The 22,295-nt window shown below is 26.9% G+C and overlaps 1 protein-coding gene across 3 annotated transcripts in view; it reads left to right on the top strand.

The window, feature by feature from the left end:
* Positions 1-20,524, top strand: part of LOC100209553 (calcyphosin-2) — a 29,281-nt gene extending 8,757 nt beyond the window's left edge. For 2 of the 3 annotated variants that reach the window (XM_065813609.1, XM_065813611.1), the window contains 11 exons: positions 165-190; positions 509-551; positions 700-807; positions 6,809-6,874; positions 6,962-7,146; positions 7,226-7,390; positions 7,604-7,911; positions 8,028-8,182; positions 8,837-9,050; positions 15,277-15,362; positions 20,233-20,524. In XM_065813609.1, coding sequence (XP_065669681.1) covers positions 165-190; positions 509-551; positions 700-807; positions 6,809-6,874; positions 6,962-7,146; positions 7,226-7,390; positions 7,604-7,911; positions 8,028-8,182; positions 8,837-9,050; positions 15,277-15,362; positions 20,233-20,322 — 1,446 coding nt within the window. In that variant the 3' untranslated portion in view covers positions 20,323-20,524. The remainder of the gene's footprint in view (positions 1-164; positions 191-508; positions 552-699; positions 808-6,808; positions 6,875-6,961; positions 7,147-7,225; positions 7,391-7,603; positions 7,912-8,027; positions 8,183-8,836; positions 9,051-15,276; positions 15,363-20,232) is intronic. The other variant, XM_065813610.1, reaches the window with a different exon arrangement.
* Positions 20,525-22,295: the final 1,771 nt, after the last annotated feature.

Genomic DNA, 22,295 nt, shown 5'->3' with positions numbered 1-22,295 from the left:
GCTGTTGTTGACCAGTATTATTTATTTTTCTAAAATTATTAATGATTAGTTTGTTTTGCAATAATTTGTTGATTACATAATGAATAATAAAAGAAAGTTTTTAATTCAGAATATGTAATAATATGCTTGTTGTTAATACTTGTTTTTTAAAAATTGTTTTTTAGACATATACCAAAGTTCATAAAGATAGGTATGAATGTTTAATGTATAAATAAATATAGATGTGATGATTATCATGGCTTCAATATAGACACCATTCTAGGCCTTTTTTTTTTATCTTTGTTTTTTTTATATTAAAATTTATTATATCAAAAATGTTTTACATGCATTTTGTCTTTTATGTTATTTAGAATGATTTTTTTGGTGTTAAGATAGCATTATATCTTTTTTTTTAAACCATTTCTATAAAATTTCTATAAAAGAATATTTCTATATATTTCTATAAAAGGTTTACATATCTTAATTAAACTATTTCTTGTTGAAAATGTAAATAAATAAAATATTTTAGTTTTGTGAAGGACAAATCTGTTGGTCACCATGGATGCTGGCAGGTATATATTCTTTTAAAAGATTTTAGTATATAATATGCTTGTATTTATTTTGAGTATAAAGATTATAGTAAATTTGTAGTAAATTAAATATTTTAATTGCATTTAATCATTTGTAAAAAAAAATTTTTACTTGGTTTTATTCATTAAGGTTAACCAAACTATTCAAACAAAAAATTCACTTTCAAAGCATGCTGATATTCCTGATCTTGAGTTAAATTTATCTCAGAGCAATGATGCATTAGCAAGCCTTTCCATAGTATTTAAATTTTTTATTTTATTGTATGAACTTATATTTTGTGACTTTATCTTATTATTTTATCTTTCTGTTTCTTTAATCTTATTATTTTAATCAACCTGTTTCTTTGCCAGGGCGGCTGCAGTTCCTTTAAAATCCTCTATTATCCTCTGAAAAGTTAAAAATGTGATCAAATCTCCTCTTTAACTCTTCTTTATTTTTTCAGAATTATAAACATTTTTTTAATTGTTTAAAATAATGTTGATGTTGTTTAGCAGATTTTTATATTAATTACAATGGTTGTATTTTTGAAAATCTTTGATTATTCTTATGAAATATTATAGAGTTAAGCAAATTTTCAGTGTAGAAAATAGTTAAAATGTAGTTATTTTCTTTTATATCTACCATGAAGAATTTATTTGTTTTGTTTAGAAAAAAAGAAATAATGCCTAAATATAAAAATCAAAACTTGTGACTCATTAAAGATGAATTCAAATGCTGGTTGCAAAGAGATAAAAAGGATGAAACAAATGGATTTTGTAAAGTTTGTTCAAAGTCCTTCAGCATTGCAAACAGTAGAATAGAAAATATAAAACAGCATGCTAAAGACAAAAACATGTGGCAAGATGGCCATCTGATAGCAGTGAAACAAATTTTTTTAAAAAGCTATCTGAAGTAACTAATCCACATGAACAAAAAGCAAGTAAATTTGATTGATAACATGTCAAGAGATCAGACATTAAATGCGGAGGTAATTTGGTCACTAGAAGTTTTAAAATCTAAATATTCCTACCGTTCTTTCCGAGTCAAAAAGTAAAATGTTCTGTTCTATGATTCCAGACAGTCAAATTGTTGAAATTTCATGTGTGGAAAAACAAAATGCAGTTACATTTTATGTCATGGTGTTGCCCCTTTAATTAAAGAGGCGATGCTAAATGAATTAAACAAAATCCTTACTACACCACCTTATTTGATGAATCTTATAACAAAATATCTAAAAAAAAGTCCAATGGATCTACGTGTTTGTTTTTGGGATGACACAGACAATGAAGTAAAAATATCTTATTGTTGTTCTGAGTTTTTAGGTAAAGCATCATCGGTTGATTTTTTTTCTAAATATAATAATTGTTTAAATTCTTTGGATTGTACTAAAGTCCACCAAGTTTCTTCTGATGGTCCTAATGTAAGTTTAGTATTTTTAAATTTGGTAAATGAAAACAGAAAAGAAGATTTACTTGATGCTTAAAATAATATTGGGACATATGGTCTTCATACCCTTCATCGTTCTTTCCAAATTGGAGAAAAGGCTACTGACTGGAACATTAAGAAATTACTTTTTTCTATGTATAAAATATTTCACGAGTCTCATTCCTGCAAAGCTGACTCTGAATATCTAACAGTTGCTACTTTTTCAGATTATCCTTTTCAGTTCTGTGCCCACCAATGGATTAAAAATAGTAATGTTGCCAAACGTGTCCAAATGATTTGGCCCAAGATAATTGAAGTTGTAAAGTTTTGGAAAAGCGTACCAAAATTGAAGCAACCTGGAAATGGAAAGCCTGGACAAAACACCTGTTTCGATTGTCTTGCTAAAGCTGTGGAGATCCCACTATTCCGCTGAAACTTAGATGTTTTCAGGAAATTGCAGCATTATTAAATGAGTTCTTAATCACTTTTTAAACTGACAATCCAATGGTTCCATTTCTTACCAAGTCACTAGACAATGTCCTTCATAATTTATGCAGTCGCTTTTTGAAAAAAGATGTTTTAGAAATGGTAAACTCTGTATATACGCTGTTCAAAACTAATTTTACTGATAAAATAAATCAAGTGTTATTGGAGTCAGTTGAACTTGGTTTCGCTATAAAACATGATATCAAAGTTTTGACAAAAAAAGGGAAGTTGATTGATAATCATTTTGTTCAAAGTACTTCTTGTTAGTCTCCTAAAGTTATGTTAGAACCAGCTGAGTTTTCAACAACTTTATTAGAAAAAATGCTTGAAATTCTTGTTGGTTTAAAAAAACTGACATCTGAAACTGTGAACCAAACAAGAGTATTCAAAATTTTTATCAATTTTAGTTAAGGCTAATACAGAACTATTTAGAGAATTTAAAGAATCTAAAGATTGATCAGACTTACTTATTTGGAAGTACATTGATTCCGATCCTAAATATAGATCTCTTTAGTCTGATTTCCAAATAGTTTTAGTTTTATCTCACGGTCAGGCTACTGTTGAGCGAGAATTCACTGAAAACAAAATGTTTCTTGTTGAAAATCTTGACAACAAAAATCTTATTTTTCAGCGATTAATTTACGACTATATGAAATGAAAAAACTTTGAACCTCACAATTTTCCAATTTCAAAGAGTTTGTTAACTTATGTCAAATCTTCTTGTCAAAAATGTCAACAATCATTTGTTCATAAATCTAAAATGAAATTGAACAAAGAGAAGAAAGAAAAAGAGATTAAGATTGTTTTGAAATTCATGAAATATTTAAGTTGCCTCTTTAGAGAAAACTATTATTGAGCTTAATAAAGATGCTAATAACTTTGCATTTGTGGCAGAAAAAAAGAACGACTTAACAATCTTATCCAAATGTAATGCCTTGAAAAGGGCTGCAATTGAAAAAGAGACTATTCTTAGTGAACTGAAATGCAAGAAAGTAGAGTTGGTAGAACTTAAAGAATGCATTCATTATTCTTAAACTTAGGAGTTTTTTTTAAAAGTCATTTAATAAAGTTCATCATTTTTTGATGGTAGTATAATTTTAAAATACCCACTTCTGGTCACTCCTGGTCTGCAAAACTGGTTAACGTCTAAAATGGTATTGGATTGTAAAGAATTGATTTAGCAAATCCATGTCATTTAACATGAAAAAAAGTATTAACGAAATATGTGAAAACTACGTAAGTGTGGAAACACTCACATTAAACCTATAATAGTAAATGAAGAAATCCTCTATTTTTTTTCAAAATTTGGTAGTTATGCAAAAAAAAATACTCTAAATTAGATGCAAAATCTCCTCTAATATCCTCTTTTTTTTATAAAAGTTTTATATGGTCACCTTGTTTGCATAGCAACCTTGTTTAGCAAGGTCTGTGTTTCGGAGATTAGGATTGAGTTAGAGTTGAGAATAAAATTTAAAAAAAAAAAATGTAATATCCTCAAATGTAGTAGATACCTATGGAGTCATAAAATAGTAATAAAAGAAAAATCATTAAAAGTTCAATAAACAAATATAGTACAGAACAATATGAGATGTGATTGCAAATGTCTTGAAAAAAAACAATTTTGTGATCATCTAAAGTTTTAATTTAATTTAATTTAAAATATTATAAAGTATTTTTGTAGATTGCTGTAGAGATCAACTAGTGAAATATATTGGTTGATTGACATCAGAAACCAATAAATAGTAAAAATATATTTACAAATAATACTTTTGTAAAAAAATAAGTTTATTAATTTTTCACGCTAATGAAATTGAATGAGAAAACTAAACTACTAGGCATTCCTGATATTGTGTCAGTTGATAAAAATAATTTAAACAATTTGTTTTATAAGAACAAAATATGTTATGCACAATGTGTAAAACTAAATCTTTTTACTTTAGGATGATAAAGAAAAAAAAATTTTCTTTACCATCCTAAATCTTTGATGTTAATTCTTTATCATCCTAAATCTTTGATGTTAATTCTTCAAAAAGAGAGGTTCAAACTTTTCATTCAAAAATTTTCTCCAGTTTATTTGAGTTGTGAAAATAAGATATTGGATTATATTATTACTTTTGATAGTAAATTTAGACATAATCGTAGATTAAATATTAGACGTGAATCTAGGGGACAATGAATTAGCCATTTCCTTACTGATGGAAGAGGAAAGAAGTAACAATATAATCAACATAATAATTGAATTTTTGTTAAATTACTAACACTTGACATTTCATCAATTTGATGCTAAATCTGTTTTCTTTGTCCCTTGCATACTTCTTCAGTCCACAGTGTTTAGCAAGAACAAATCTTTTCTCTTTATCTTTTTGCTTGATTTGCCAATTAGTTCATTAACTAGTTTAACGGGCTTCTCTGATCCTCTCTGTATCTCTTTATCTGTCACATTTAGTAAAGCAGCTTTTTTGCTGTTTTTCTTATTCTTTATTAATATTTTTAACTTGAGATAAGACAGCACTTGCTGATACTACTCAAAGGAACCACTGCATGTAAAAAATGCTAACTAGTATAGCCATATCACAGATCTCTTTTATACTCCCCTCTAATAAATCTGAAATGGTTTCCTATAGTAATTACATTTTCAGGCAATATAATGCTTTTGTTGCAAAATTTGCATGATGCAATAGATCAGAAATACAAAACTTGAACCTCTCTTTTTGAAGAATTATTATCAAGGATAATTTTTTCTTTATCGTAAAATAATAGAAAAAAAAAAAAATAATTGTGCAATACGCATTGTGTTCTTATAAAACAGATTGTTTAAATTATTTTTAACACCTGACTCAATATCAGAAATGGCTAATAGCTTAGATTCTCATTCAATTTCATTCATATAGCTAACTTGTCTTTTGTAACTTAAACTTTATCTGTACACTCTTTTAATTACTTTTCATCAAAGAAAAACAAAATCAACTTAAGTGCAGAATTTATATTTTTTATATTTTAATGTTTTGAAGTTTTTATATTATCTTGTTATCTTATATACTATCTAGTTATTTTAGCTTCTGAACTCTCTTAGAACTTCTGAACTTTGTATATGAGAATGTGTATATGAAAGAATGTATGTGAATATGAAAGAATGTATGTGAATATGAAAGAATGTATGTGAATATGAAAGAATGTGTATAGAAATAATAAGTTAATAAAAATTAAAAAAATCAGACTTTTTCATTAATTTGGAATTCATTTTTAATTTAACTAAAAAAATCATTTAGGTAGACTAATTATTTTTTGATAACAATCATTGTGAGAATTTGGAGAAAATAAAGTTTAAATTTATTAATGTTTAAGGGTAGCTTGGTGTTACAAATGGTTGAAAATAAAGTGCAAAAAAAGAACTTTTTTTTTTAAAGTTTGATATACAAAGTTTAGACTCTGAATACTTTATAAACTTCTACTCTAGTCAAAAACTAGACTGGGAGGGTATTTTAATAAATTTATTTAATTTTGTAAGGGGACAGTAGCATTCCCATAGCTATTTTACTGTACCTTTCACATAGGCTACCCCACAATTGTTCTTATGCAAAAAGCATAATTAAAATATTTAAAATTTTATTTTGATTGTTATAGAAATATAAAATATCAAATTGGTATTTGATGCTGTATATGCAGAATATCTTTAATATGGCACATATTTCACCTATAACATGCTCGAATATATATTACGTTATATTAAAATTTTTTACAAAAGATTAAATAAACTCAAAGATTCACACAAAAAAATTGTCTTTTACTCAGCCTTTTTGTAGTAATTGCTCAGCTTTACACAAATAAAAATTTGAGGAAAATTGTTAAAATTATATAAATTTGCATGAATGTATCACACAAAACTGAGCAATTACTCCGAAAACTCTGAGTAAAAGCAATTGCTTTTTTTTTATTCACTCAGCCTATTGAGTTGGCTATAAAGCATTTAACAAAGAAAAATTTTTACTTTTCTGTTTATGGCATTAACTTTTTAAATTGTGAAAATCTTATTTTAAAAGTTAAAATTATTATTATTTTTTTTTTATTCTTAAAGTTTTGATTATGGATTAAAATGGATTTGATAAATAAAGCTTGTAAGCTAGTAAAAATTAAAATGGTAAATAAAAGCATTGTAAGAGTGTTGAAAAGACATATACAGAGGCTGCAAAAAAAAAGTTGTAAAAAAGCTTTCTAGATTTATTCATTTAGAATTATTTTTTAAATATTGCATTTATAATTATAAAAAACTAATACAAATAAGAACTGCTTGAAGATACATAAAAAAAGAATATATTAATAAGAAATAAATATTTCATTCTTATTTTAGGCTGCTAAAAAAGTAAAAGATGATATGTCAAATGATCGCAAAAATCAACTTGTAAGAAACAATATGGTAATTTTAGAAAGAATTAAATGTTTTTTTGTTTTTATAGTTGTTTTTTTTTATGTGTTATTAATTCAAAAATAATTTTAATTGCAGAAAGATGAGAAAGAAAGAAAAATCTGGCAGAGTAATTTAAACTTTGTAGACAAAGCTGTATTCAATGATCAACTTGATAGATTAAAGATTGAGGAAGAAAAACCATCTATAGAATTCCCAAAGTTTGGGTTTAATAACAAATTTGATCCGCGACAAAAGAGACAGCAAGATATTTATCAATCACGGTTTATTTTCTTATACAGTTTTTTTTCTATTTTTTATTTAATTAACATTATATTAAATATATTATAACTTTTACAATAGGTCCATTTTACACAATTCAGAAAATAGTGATGTTTTGAACCGGTTAAGTTTTAGTGCTAGAATAATCTCTACAGATGGTCAAAATTCTCGAAGAGAAATAAATGGTGTGTTTTTTGTACCAGATAAGTCCCTCACAATGTATGAGTTTAGACAATTTGGTAATAGGTATATGCTTTTTTCAATCAATTCGGTAATAGGTTTATTGTTACAATAATATAACATATATAAGTATTACAATAAGCAGTATAACATTTATAGGTTTTACAACAATATAATACTTTATATGATATTGTATAAACTTTTTTGCATAAGTTTTATTTCGAGAAATAAAAATGAGTTTACTTAATATGATTTTCTTAGTATATTTTTGTTATATAGATCAAATGCACTTCCTTTTATACAGCGTGGTTGTTATAATCATTTAAAAGGTTGTTACAAAGGTGAAACGTACTGTCTTTTTGATATATGCCCTGGTAATGATCTTTTGTTTGAAACATCTCAACATGTAACATTACCTGACTCAATGAAAAAAAAGGCTTTTGCTGTTTTTCGTATAACAGATGTTGATGAAGCATGCAAAAATAAATATTTGTATGATGGTAAAAAAAGAGATGAAGTTGAACAAATTATGACAGCATATATAATGAAATTTCATGAAGAGAAGAAAGTAGTTTCTAAAATTGCTTGTAGGATTTTTTTTTCATTGTTTTTTGCTTTTTAAAATAATCTTATTGTTAAATTTTTCAGATTGATTTATTTTAACAAGTTGTATTTATTTACAAATTATACTTTATTTATAAAGCAAACATCTGTAAACAGTTGAAAACACGTGCCACTAAAACTCTAGTTAATATATATCATCATTTTAAGTTGGTAGATAAGCAACATGTGGGTCTTTTAAATCATGATGAAGTGAAAACAGTATTATCCAAATACAGAATTATTATAGATGATGAGGTATGCAATCTTTTCGTATCAGTTTTGTATCTATGGATTATTTTTTCATTTTGTTAATGGGTCATTCCCTGTTATTCCATTCAGCCCCATTCTTTTTGTTCATTTTAGCATCAACATAATAAATTCTAAAACAATTTAGCAAATGACTTTATATTTTGGAACAAAATTTTAGAGTTTTTATGAAATTATAAATTTTTGTTCAAGCTAAAATTCGGATGTGTGAGAATTGCAACATTCTTACTAAATAAACCTTTTAAAAAATAAAATAACTTAGCATCACAAGTTATCACTAAAAATAATCAATCACAAATTATGAATAAAAATAAATCAATCAATATCACATTTAAACTATAAAAATTTTGATTTGAGATTTATAAAAATCCTATTTATTTATTTTTGCCTAATTTTGTGTATATATGATTATGTATATTTGATTTTGAAAAATTAAAATCATTTGGTATAATCTACATTTAATGTTCATTAACTTATACATTTAATACATTTAATGTTCATTAACTTAATAATGATTTTGTTGTGCATATCTTTTTTAATTTTTTTGGAGGAGATTGTTAACAAGAATTAAGATAATAACAACATGGAGTTACCCCAAGTCAAAACTAATTAACATATTTTAGTTATTGTTTTATGTTTTAGCAATTTGAAGAGATCTGGGCATTAATTGACAAATACCATGATAACAGAGTAGATTTTTTAGACTTTTCAAGAACTTTTATTGGTGAAATGTCAGAAGTGAGAAAGTTTTGGGTTCGAAAAGCCTTTTCTAAAATTGATGCTAATCGTACTGGATGTGGAAAATTAAGTGACATTCGAAAATTTTATTTAGCTAAGCAGACATTTGAACTAAAAGGTAATTTTATTTCTCTTTTATTCCCACTTTATCTTTTTTTAACAAAATGAGTTGTGTAATAACAAAGTAATCAATTATTTAATAAAGAGTAACAGATATAATTCATGGAATTATTTAGTGAAGAGTAACACAAGACACATGGAATTACCGATATGGTCTAAAAAATATTTCTTATTTTGTTTACATCAGATATACAAATTTATATTATTTTGTCCATTTTAGTATTTTTAGCAAAGTTTTAAAAACCAGAAATTGTTTGTTTTTTACAATAAAGGTTCTGTGTTTTCAAAACTTTGATTCAAAGTAGTTTTTTTGTGCAAAAGTTGTGTAAACCAGCTAGATCTTTCTGTCAAAACAAAAGTAATTGATATTTTGCCAATTATAAAGTTTCTTGTGCAATTCATAGAGTAGCACTTATTTTTTGCATTTACTAACAGATTATTTGATTATTTAATAATTGTCTTTAGTTGAAACAACTAGTGTTCTTGGAAGGCTGGTCAAACAAACCTAATATCTACTGGCCACCAATCCATGGAAGAATATGATATATTTGACCACTAAATTTGAATTTAGTAGTTAATATACATAGAAATATACAGAACTAATTTTTTACCAAACAGAAAAGAACTTTTTAAATAAAATAAAAAAATAAATTTTTTTTAGCAAGCTTGTCATTTTATATGTATTGAAATCTCTTAATCTGCTAATCCTCTATATTTGGTAATATAACAACTGGTCATGCTTTTTTATATAATGCTTTTATATATGGTAATTCTACTTGACATATATAGTTATAATCATTGTCTTAAATAATGGTAATTGTCTTAAATAATACAGGAATTTAGATCCAATTTTTACTAAAAAACAACAGTCTTTTATTGGAATAAAGAAACTTTTAGGCAATTAAGTTAAGAATTGATTACTTTGTAGTTGTTTTTAATTTTTAAGTTATTTATTTTTTATAATTTTTTTAATTTATTTTTTATATGAAAAATATATTATATTTTTTTATTACTTTCAAAGTTTTTTTGATAATACTTTTATAAGAAGCATAATTTATCAGTTGTGTCATCACTTTGGATATTTACTAAATTTCCTGAGCAATACTATTGGGTATTTATTTATTTTTTTAAAATAATTTTCTCTCAACAAGCAACTACAACTTGAGTTGGAAGTATTGCTCAAGACCTCTAAAAGTTAAAAGTGTATAACCAAGTCAATGTTTGTTGCTTCATTTGAAAAAGCCCTTATCAACCCCTAAGGTAAGCTGTTGACTAGCCTCGCACTTCTTTTTCATTTAATACACTAGCATAGATATAAATCTGTTACTTTCTTACTTACCTAAAATAATGAACACTTTCATTGTGTCCTTAGCTATGCAAGTCTCCTTGTTATCACCTAATGATGGTACAACTCTAAAACTCAGTTTAATGGTTTGAGGTCAGCTGGTAGTAAGGTTTTCATACTACCATCTGGCCTGTCTTCCTAATTATGCAATAGTAGACTAGTTATAGAACACTCAGGTTACAATCAAGAGGTTTCAGGTTCAAACCTGAAACCTCTTGAAAGTACACTTTTGAAAGTACCAAGTTCAACATATTCCTCATTTCAGTGATCTTATTTAATAAGGTTTTTATTTTGAACTTTTTTAGGATATTGTTAAAATTACTAAAATGAAGATTATACTTTATATTAACAACTTTTGCGTTAGTAATTGTTTTTAAAATTTTATGAAATTCATTTAAAAACCAAAAGCAAGTACCAAAATTTTTTGAGGAACCGGATAATTCTATGCCTGCATGAGGAGTCTAATTTGTATCACTAGTTCAGAGTATTACTGGTTCAAGTGTTCACTACTTGTACCACTAGTTCATATGTTTATTTGTGTTACTGATTTATATATTCATTTATTTTGAATATCGATTGTTGAAGTCCCAAATCAAGATATGAACATATTTCAATTGTTTGTGCTGTTTATTGTGTAACAAGTAAATTTATTCATTAGTGTCACTAGTTCATGAGTTCATATGTCACTTGTTTATTTGTTCATTTATGTTCTACAAGAAAACTATGTTTCACACTCTAAAAGTTTAATTTAATCAGTTGATAAAGAATAAGTTATTTCTAAAACAATAATAACATTTTAGAAAGCTATTCCAATAAGTAGTTTAGACATTTTAAATTTTTTTTTTTTTTTTATAATATCATTTTTAATTTAAGAATTTAACATTGTGCTACTTGCAACTCTGTTTTTTTAAAAATGATAAAAAATCCAACAAATATAGTTAAACTAAAAACTAAAATCTTTAAATGCTATAAATATACCATAATTGCTCTAATAAAACTGAGTAAAAAAGTACATTTCAAAAAATTCTTTTCAGAAAACATAAAAAATCTTTGTGAGACCTGGAAAGGCATGAAATGTCTAATAAATGTCAATAATGTACCTCCAAATTGCTTACAAGTTAACGAAACATACATAACTGAACCAACTCTAAACTGCAAAGTATTCAACAACTTTTTCACAAATGTAGCTCATAAACTTAATTCTAAAATTCACTCATCTTACATTAGCTATAAAAAGTCTTAAACATCCAAATCTTCATAGTTTACTGATATCTTCATAGTTTACTGATATATCCAACAAACAATCTGAAATCTCATCACTTCTATCTAAATTAAAACCTAGAAAATCAATAAGTCCTAACAGCTTCCTCACAAACATTCTAATTTTAATTCTGAATTTTCTCATATTCTCCCTAAGCTATTTAATATCTCTTTCTTAAATGGAATTTTTCCTGGCGTTTTGAAATTATCTTGTGTCATTCCAGTATAAAAAAATGGCTCAAAACTCTCATGTACTAACTATAGACCAATTTCAATTCTTTCTAACATTGGCAAGGTCCTTGAAAAACTAATGTACTCTAGATTATACTCATTTTTGAATTCCTAAAACCGTTTAAATAATTTTCAGTTTAAATTTCGAAAATAAAAAAGGCACTCGATACTGGTCATTTCGTAGGTGGTGTTTTTATCGACTAACAAAAAGCGTTCTATGCTGTTAATCATACTATTTTAATTTCTAAACTTGAACATTACAAAATCCGAGGAGATGCTTGTAACTGGTTTCAATCTTTTAAATCAAAAGCAGTTTGTTAGCATTAATGGTTACAAATCAAATAACAAACATATAGTTTGTGGTGTTCCCCAGGGTTCTGTTTTTGGGCCTTTATTGTTTTTTATTAATGATCTAAATAACTCTGTCCACTTCTCATCAGTCCATCTGTTTGCTGATGATACTAATATCTAGCATATTAATAAGTCTCATTATTCCTTGTGTAAGAATATAAACTTAGACCTAAAAGGCTTAGTTCATTGGCTAAATGCGAACTTAATTTCTCCGAACTTGGAAAAATTGAACTAATATTTTTTTCATCTCCAAGACAAACAATTTCATACAACAATCATATAACTAAAATTAAAATTAATAATAGACATGTATATCCAACATATGTTGTTAAATATCTTGGTATTTTTATAGATTCGAACCTCTCATGGAATTTTTATATAGATGCACTTTGTTAAAAACTTAATCAAGCAAGTGGCATGCTTTCAATAATTCGCCATTATGCTGATAAAACTACCCTTAAGAATCTATATTTTTCAATCTCATCTCATCTACTGTTGTCAAGTTTAGGGACAAATGGGCAACTGTAATATTAATAAATTGTTATCAGCTCAGCGCCAATCAACCCGAACAATTAATTTTCAACTCCATAATACAGAAACTTCAAAATTCTTCAAAAAGCTTAAAATTCCTATTTTGTCAGCACTAGTTAAATTTTTTAATCTTCTTTTTGTTTTTGACTCCCTTAATAAGAATTTACCTTCCTCTATTACAATCTTCTTCACTGAAACTATACATTCACATTTGACTAGAAACATCAATAATGGAAAACTAAATGTACCTCCCTATAAAACTTTGAGGTATGGCAAGTATTCAGTTACACATCAATGCATTAGTGAATGGAATTGAAGTCTTGTGTGCATTGTGAATGAGTTTGAGAAGTTAAAATTTCAAAATTATTTATGTTCATTTCTTTATTTAAAACAAAATAAATTTTAACAAATTCTAAAAAAACTTTTATTTTAATTTTTTATCATTATTAACTCCTTTAGTTTTTTTTTTTCTTACCATTTTTACAGAAACTTTATTGTTTTTGTCATTAATATTTATTACTTTCATTACTGCTGTTTTTATTATTACTATTATTATTACAATTATTATAAAAACTGTTATTTTTGCTGTTACTTTTGCTCTATTAATGAATAAAGTTATTATCGTTATTATTATTTTTTAAATTAATATTATTAATATAAATATTTGGTGTCACTCCTTTGATCAGGATTCTGCATGAGTGACTCCTTCCTCAATCAATTATTTATATTTATTCTTAATAATTGTATTTTGATTTTATTATTTATAATATAGATATTCTTATTCTTATTATTTTTATTATTATTGTTATTATTGTTGTTATTATTATTATTATTATTGTTATTATTATTATTATTGTTATTATTATTATTGTTATTATTATTATTATTATTATTATTATTATTATTATTATTATTATTATTATTAATAAAAGTAATAATATATTATTGTAATTATATTATTGTAAATTTTGATGAAAATGAATATCTTGTTGTTTGTTTGTTTTGTTGTTGTTGTGTTGCATTATAGTGTGTCATTTAATTATCACATAATAACACACTCATAAGCTTTAAGCAATATAGCTTATGCAATAATAACTTTAAACAGAATTAATGCGAAAAATGTTTTAAATATTTTTAAAAACACTAAAATTTCAAAAAACAATCTCACTTGCATGGCTGTGCACACACAGCGTGTGGAAGTGTTAAGTATAAAACAATACACTGAAAAGGATAGTAATTTAATTTTTGTCTCATTTAATCATAATCAAATTCAACTAAACTACATAATTACACTAAACAATTAACACAATTAAAATTAAACCAATTAGACTAAACATAATTACACCAAACCTTGATGTAGTGAATTTATTGTAGAGCATTTCATTTATATTACTTGTTTGACTCATTTATTCCTATGGGAAATCAACTAGTGGCTAACAACACTTGAAAGTCAGTGATTTGCCATAAGGGTTGTTAACTTAATCTAGCTAGGGTCTAATTGGTGACACCTATTGTTACTGTAGCGATAAACTACAACAGTTGTCCATGCTAAAACAATTATTTACAACTGGATGACATGACACATCTGTGAGTGTGTTAACGATGGTCTTGCTATATGAACCAAAAAGTTTAATAATATTATACAGAATTTATATTATATATATAAAACATTTTTAGGCATTTAAAATTTTTATCACTAGTGCTAGTTTATGGTTTGTTATGCTAAATTTAATTTTTGTAACAAAAACATATTAAAATTATAGTATTGTTGCTATGGGTTACAATTGTCTAATGTTTTTTAAACATGAAATGTTAGTTAAAGACATCATGTCTTTGGTCATAAAACAAAAAATTTTTTTGTCTTATTTCTATCATTTTAGTTATTAAGAAATACAAAAGTTGGAAAAACCATTCTATAATTTTATTATTTAATTGTTGGAAATCATATCTATCATTGTCAAATCTGTCAGTTGATTGCCCAAAAAAACAACTTAAGAAATCACACATTACCATTTGTGTGATTTTTTTTAAGTTGTTTTTTTATCTAGTTTATTCAACTAACAGATTTGACAACCATGTATACGATTGTCATGTTTATGCTAATTATTAAATAAAAAAACTATAGAATAGTTTTACTAGATTTTTGCATTTCTGGAAATTAAAAATGAAATAAACTTATTTTACAGATCAGAATTAATTTTTTTTGTGATACTACCAAATTACCAGCTCTGGTTTACAAGCTCATCCTTACATTTAAATTATTGGTTTTATATCTTTTCTTTCTCCTAGGTATGATAATAAAAACTGATAGAAATAGAATGGTATTATATAAGATATGTTTATTATAAACATTTTTAGGATTAGCTAATATTTTTAGCTAACATTTTTAAGTAATATTTTTAGCTAATATTTTTAAGTAATATTTTTATCTAATATTTTTAAGTAATATTTTTATCTAACATCTTTTAGTAATATTTTTAGCTAACATTTATTAGCAATATTTTAGAATCAGATTTAGTAGATGAATTAACTCAAGGTTTCCAAGATTACAAACCTCCTAAAGATTACAACAATGAAAGCATTACATACACGGTTTGATATTTTTAAATCTTTTATTAGTAAAGTAAAATGTGTGCAAACCATAAAATAGTAAATAACTGTTACGATAGTTTTTTCATGTAAATAGCTTTCCAGTTATTTACTCTTTTAATATTGCAATATTTAAGTTATAATATAAAGTATTTGAAATTAAATTTAAATTTTATTATAAGACTATAAAAAGACATAAAATGTAACTTGAGATATTACAAAATCTGATTTATCAAAAAAAAATTTCATTGCCGTAAAATGGGGTGAATAGAAACAAGTTTTTTTGTTGTTTTTAAATTTTTTTACTTTTAATATTTTTCCTAACATTTTGTTTAAAAATTCTGTAACCAATTAGTACTTATTATTAAGCCAGGATTTACATTTTCGGTGTATAGTTTGTATTTTTAAATACACCATATGTATTTGTTCATTTCTTGAGTGGCGATTAGCTGTTGATTCACCACATATGTTGTGAATAAACGGCTCATGAGGCAATATCAAGTTTTAATACTATTAAAATGGTGAATGTATCGTTTTAATGAATAAGTTTTGATTTTCAATTAATGAAAAAGTGCATTTATTTTTTGATAGTTTTGCCCAAAAATTTTTAATGTTTCATCCATATAGTTCAGAAATTTTACTTTGATGTCTATTCAAAAAAGTGATCACAAAATCTGGACATGGTAAATTTTTATTAAATCTTGTTTTTATCTATATAAGTTTCAATTAACATCTATAATTTAAATGTTTGCAAAGAACTTTTCCTCTAATTGATCTCTTAAATTTAATAAACTTCCTCTCATTCTAAACAAGCTACTTATATGACTATTAGACATCCAAATCACTCCTGTTTCCATTAAGTTATTTCTCACTTATATTCTTCAACAGCTTGTGTATCCAAACAACATTTTTGCCACAGTCTTAAAAATCTGTTCTCAAGAGCTGTCTTCATTACTCTTCTAACTATTTAACAAGTTCTCAACTTGTTGTCCAAAAAATCGAAAATTTGTGGTTTCGATTTTGAAAAACTTTTCATATCAAAGGCTTTTGATAAGATTTTGATAAAGTCTCAGATGTTGGTCTTTTCCATAATCTTGCTTTTTATGATGTATTTAGAAAAGTTTTTATGATAATTTATACTTTAATTACAATATATAAAATATATGGTATAATTATATTATATCAAATAATTGAACAATTTATTTTCAACTGCAGTATTAATATTGCCCTTGATGGATAACACTCTCCTTCATTTCTAGTATCTTCTGGGATACCACAAAGTTCCATCCTTGGTCCTGTGTTGTTCTTCATTTATATTAATGATATTCCTGAGAATCTTACCTCTAAAGTGGCTTTATTTGCTGATGACGCAACTACATACTCCAGTCTTGACAAAAGAATGGAGTATATAGTTTGTGTCATTAGCAAATAGAACCACATCAGCAAATGATGATTTTTTGTCATAAAAAAATGACAAGAGTAGTCATCATTTTTTGTTTGCTTTGAACAGAAAGTAGGTCTTAAATCTGATCTCTTTTCTGTGACAGCTTGGGACTTGCAGTGGCTGTTGGATATTAACCCAAATTAATAACTATTTACAAATAATTGTTGCAATATAGTTGGTATTTCAATATTGATAGGTGGCAACACTATGATTCCTCTGATTTTTGTCTTCTTGAATTATCATTCACTGCTGACCTTATGGAAACTATATATAGAATTAATAAAAAGTTAAAGTTAAACATCTATTAAGGTTGCCTCTCTTTTTTATTCATATTTTTACTCCTTATTCCATTCTCTATGTCTATAAATCTATTGTTAGTAATTGTATGGAATACTGTTATAATATTTGAATACTGTTGTCATCACTTGTTCCATCAACCAAAATTCAATTTCACATGACTCATTATTCACTTTCACTTAAAAATAAATCATTGAAAACAATCTTGACATATTCATTATTTAAAAACATTTAATAGCATCCACAGTATATTTTACTGTGGATGCTTTATTTATCTACTGTTTCTATTCACACAGTTGTTAGTGTTAGGCCTAATTTTTAAAGTTTAGTGATCTGCTCTTATATTTCCATGAATACTATTTGGTATTGAAAAAAATCATCCAATTTAAGGTATTATAAATCAATTAAATATTACTTAATATAAATATACTCACTATTCTATTGCTATTTACTATTTTCATAACAGTTTTTTAGAAATATTTTTTGTAAAAAAACACAGCATAGGTATGGCTTTAAATTTGAAAAGAAAATATAACACAAAGTAGCGAAAGGAAATATTTAAGTTTTTTCTAAAACCGGTTTTTTGAATTAACTGCGGTTTCCAATGATTTAAAAGCCGGTTTTCTAGTGTATTTTTTTATTATATATATTTCAGCGGAACAACAACAGCAAAAACATAAATATATATATAGCAACAATGTCATATACGTACATTGAATACAATTGAGCAGCAAACAAATAAGTCTTTTTAATGGTTAATTTTACGTTTCTTAAGACGTAAAAAACATAAAGCATTAAGTGTTTCATCCTTTAACCTTGACCTTAGTTTAGTGGCAAATAGACCACTTGTAGAAAATGACATTTCAGCCTCCACACTTGTTACTTGGATTGACTTCAAAGCCGTGTGCAACAAATCTAAGTTACTTGTTCGTTTTTTTGTTAGCTCAAATACTGCCATTTCTTTGATCATTAGTTTGGGAGTTGATTCTATTTTTGTTTCTTTGGTGAAACCCCTTTGACTGTCTCTCTGATGCAGAACTCGAGCTCTTCTGACAAGGAAGTAAATTGTTGTACTTGTTCCTGACTAGTTTCATTATCTGATAAATTTTCCTCATCTATAGACTCACTTCTCTTTTGCTCAAACAAATGATTAAACAAACTTGATGCAGTAGTAACAATTGCATTTCTCTTTGGCGTGGAATTTTTAAAAATGACATGAGTTGCTCCATTGATGATATCAGGATTATTCAGATATTTAACTAAGTTTTTTAATATAGCATTCATCCTCTCAGTGACTCTTTTAGTAAATGAGCCAACTAGCTCTTGACTAAAGCTATTTTTCTGGCTTTTTAGCTGCTTGAAAATGAACTTCAGAATGCCATCAGATGAGATGTGCAAAGTGCTTCAGCACCAACCTTGATTGGTTCTAAAGTATTTACTAGATTTTGTCAGGTGGTAAATTCAGACTCAGAAATCATAATATCGCTTGATAACTCAATCAGTGACATTTGAATACATTTGTTAAGGGTAACAAATTTTGAAACCATATCTAGTTAGCTGATCCAACGTGTCTTAGAGTCTAAGATTAGCTGCAGCTCCTTTCCAAACTCAGACTGGACATGCTTTTGCAGAATCATGACATTTCTAGCTGAAAACTTTGGAAAAAATTTGACACATTTTCAGGGAGGATGTTACAGAAATCATCAACCTTGTTGATGATTTCTGTAACATACTCCCTGATCATTGGAAGAGCTGATGCACCTGCTTCTGCTGAAATTTCTAATCCTCCTTCCTCATCGCTGTCATCATCTTCTTGGTCCTCTTCTAGAGTAGTGACTTGCTCAGGTGTACCATTATTTTCTTTCTTATATTGCCAATATAGAATATCACAGACAGTCAAGTGGATTCCATGTGCTAGGCAGAGCTGATGGTCTGGTAAAATTGAGCTACCAAATTTTTTCATTACAGCAGCTCCCTCTGTGGTCACTGCAACAATATCACAGAAAAAACTTAGCCCAAGTTCTTTCAGTTTCTCGTCAACAATCACACAATATTTTCTGCTGGCATAGACCCATGTACCCTGATCATTCCAAGGTTCCAATAATCACCTTCCATATGAACATTTATGTTCATATATCTTCTGTTTCTGGATGAAGTATACTCATCAAGGGTTAAACTAAATTTGTGACCAACAAGCTTCTTTTCTTTAAGTTACTGCCGATATGTTTTCTTGATATCTTCATGTTTCATCAGCAGAGCCTTAATCGATTTAGCATCTTTGGACAATTTATATCCTTGTGTCTCCAGAGCTGTTCTCAAACGTTGACTAGTTGAGAAAACACGAGCAGCCCATCACATGAAATAAGCTCAGCCAAAACAACATCAACAGGATCCTTTGTTTTAAAAAATGAATCAATGGGTTTGATGACTTCGAGTTTCCTTTCATAAGTAACAGCAGCAAACGTGATGTTGTGCTTTGTCTTCAGTGGTTCCTCATGAAGCTTGTGGTTCTTCTTTTGCACTTAATTTCTTTGTCCCAGAACTTGCACTTGGCCAATTCAAGTTCTTTTGAGTGCAAAAAGTGCTTCCACTTTCCACTGATGTGTTATCCTTGTGGACTTCAGAAAATAACATTTTCGGTTTTCGATTTCCAAAATCTTTACGGTTTCCGGAAAGCGGTTTTCCTTTCCCTAACAATAAGAGTTCGCTGTATTGCCAAAAAAATTAAAAATATAATTTTTGACGATGAAAGTTTTATAATTCGAATTAATATTATCATTTGTTACCAGCATTAAGAAGTAGAACTCTCCGCATACTTCCCACCCCAACCCCCCACCCACCGCACCCCACTTTTATCCGGTTGCTGCATGCAAAAAATCACGTAAATTGACCCTTAAAATTAAATAACGCGTGAGTCAAAATGGTCAATGCTCAATTTCGATTTCAAAAATGGAATTTATGACCACAAAAAGTTATGTTTAGATTCTATTATTCTAGTATTCTTCGGCCGACTGTGCACAGTTTTTACTCACCTCGTTGTTTTGAGTCACCCCGTTTTACGGTACGTCTGGTTATTAAATAAGTATAAATGATTTTGAACGTATTGTTAATTTTTATTATAATTCATTTAAGCTGTTTGAAGCATATTACGAAGGAGTGAGCCTGGGAATTGAATCAGACGATGAGTTCATAGCATTAGTTCGTAATTGTTGGACAATTTGATATTTTGTGTTATTGACATAATTAATTTTTACATATATATATTTACACACACACACACACACACACACACACACACACACACACACACACACACACACACACACACACACACACACACACACACAGACTGATACAAGTTGTAAATAGTATTGATAACTTTTATCTAATTAAATTTATTGAAAATATATTTATCCGAATATAACCATTGTTTCTAAAATATTTCTAAAACTTTTAGTAAGTATCCCCGTAATACGGCTAGTTAATTAGTATCCCCGTAATACGGCTAGTTAATTAGAGAAATTAGTCGGTATTTTTAAAAGATTCTCTCCTTACTTCCTCCACTCATTTTATTCGTAGAATCGCCTCTGGCACAAAAGGGTAAAAAAGTATATCCCACAAAACCCCCCAAAAAAACATGAATAAAATTTATTTAAAATAATGTTTCGATTTGCATTCAATGTAAAAAGTTATTGAAAAAAATTTTATTGTTAATTTTTTTTATTTTATACTTTTTTTTTTTTTTTTTCAAGATTTTCAATACTAATAGAGTATTAAATGTTCGAAAAAAAATTAATTTTATATAAAAAGTACACGTAGGAGTAATGAAAATAACAGTAGTGATTATAAAAAGTATATACTTTAATAACAATAATAGTGATCCTACTGAAATTATGATAAAACAACTGTTAGAAATGCGCATTTGAACGCAAGCCACACTAGAATGAAATAGTTTTCTAGTGTTTTGTAAAAAGTATTAGTTTGGATTTATAAATTGAGATTTTTAATTAAAAATACTTATATTGTAACACGGCATCAGATTGGTAGTTTTCACAAACTGACCGAGATAAACATAGTTTAGAAGGAAAAATGCTTTAGGCATTGTGTTTTTTGGTCTTTTGTGTTTAATATCTTTTGTCATAATGGATTTCATTTATTCAGTTTAAGTATTTTGATATTTTATTACACATGAAAGAAAAAATTCCGATCATCACCCACCCCCACCCCTCCTTTTATTAAAAACCCCTTGTTTATTAGATCTGGATTAAAATTTTCTGCACCCCAGATAACTTAAAGTTGCAAGCAGATCGTAGAACATAGTTACAATCATCCTTATAACTAAAAAAAAGTTGATAAATGTAAGAGATAGGTTATTATGATTATAAGAGAATTTAAAATTCTAATATAAAATACTTCCAACTAAAAGCAATATTGAATTTAAAACGACTTGTCATCTTTATAATCATCATGATCAACGGAATAAAAACTTAATAAAAATCAACAACAATCTCTACCTACGCCTAAAGTATAGATTACACGTACAGGTTTACACCTAAGTTAAATAGAAAGTTTAAATGAACTAACATAAAATTTCCAAACTGTACGCAAGCAAATATCAAATGTAAATACAAATTTTAAATTCTCTGCATTTGAAATTTGTATTTACTTTTGATATGCAGATGAATTTCAAAAATTCATTTGCATAACTTAAAAACATGCGGATAGATACAGACCTTTTAAAAAAAACTGCATAAACATTAAGGCTTATAATGAATAAACTAGCTGAGATCGGAACCGTAAAAATACGGGTTTTGTAAGTCTATATCCAAACCGATACTTATTTTCCATACTTTTTCCTTACACATCCTAGCTTTCCGGATTCGTAAAGTAAAGGTCTTTACCAATTTACATATCTATTCCATACCGATTATTTCTATTTACTTATTTCTACTTCCTTATTTACTTCAATATTTTTTAGTAAAATAGTTTATTCTGAAAAAAAACTTGACATGCGCACCTTTTCCACTTACGTAGAGCTTATAAGAGACAAGTTTAGGTTTGTTTTACTGCTAAATGCATTTTATTAATAGCTCAGTATTGTTTTGGGGGGTTTTAAGACCTCTTCTTAGCGTAATAAATTTTGAAATCTTTTTAATTTTGCTTATATATTTATAGCGAAAAAATAATAATAAAAC

The sequence above is a fragment of the Hydra vulgaris genome, chromosome 12 (assembly GCF_038396675.1).
Source record: "Hydra vulgaris chromosome 12, alternate assembly HydraT2T_AEP".
Lineage (NCBI taxonomy): Eukaryota > Metazoa > Cnidaria > Hydrozoa > Anthoathecata > Hydridae > Hydra > Hydra vulgaris.
The sequence above is the reverse complement of the archived record's forward strand: the minus strand, read 5'-3'. Positions and strand labels throughout refer to the sequence as shown.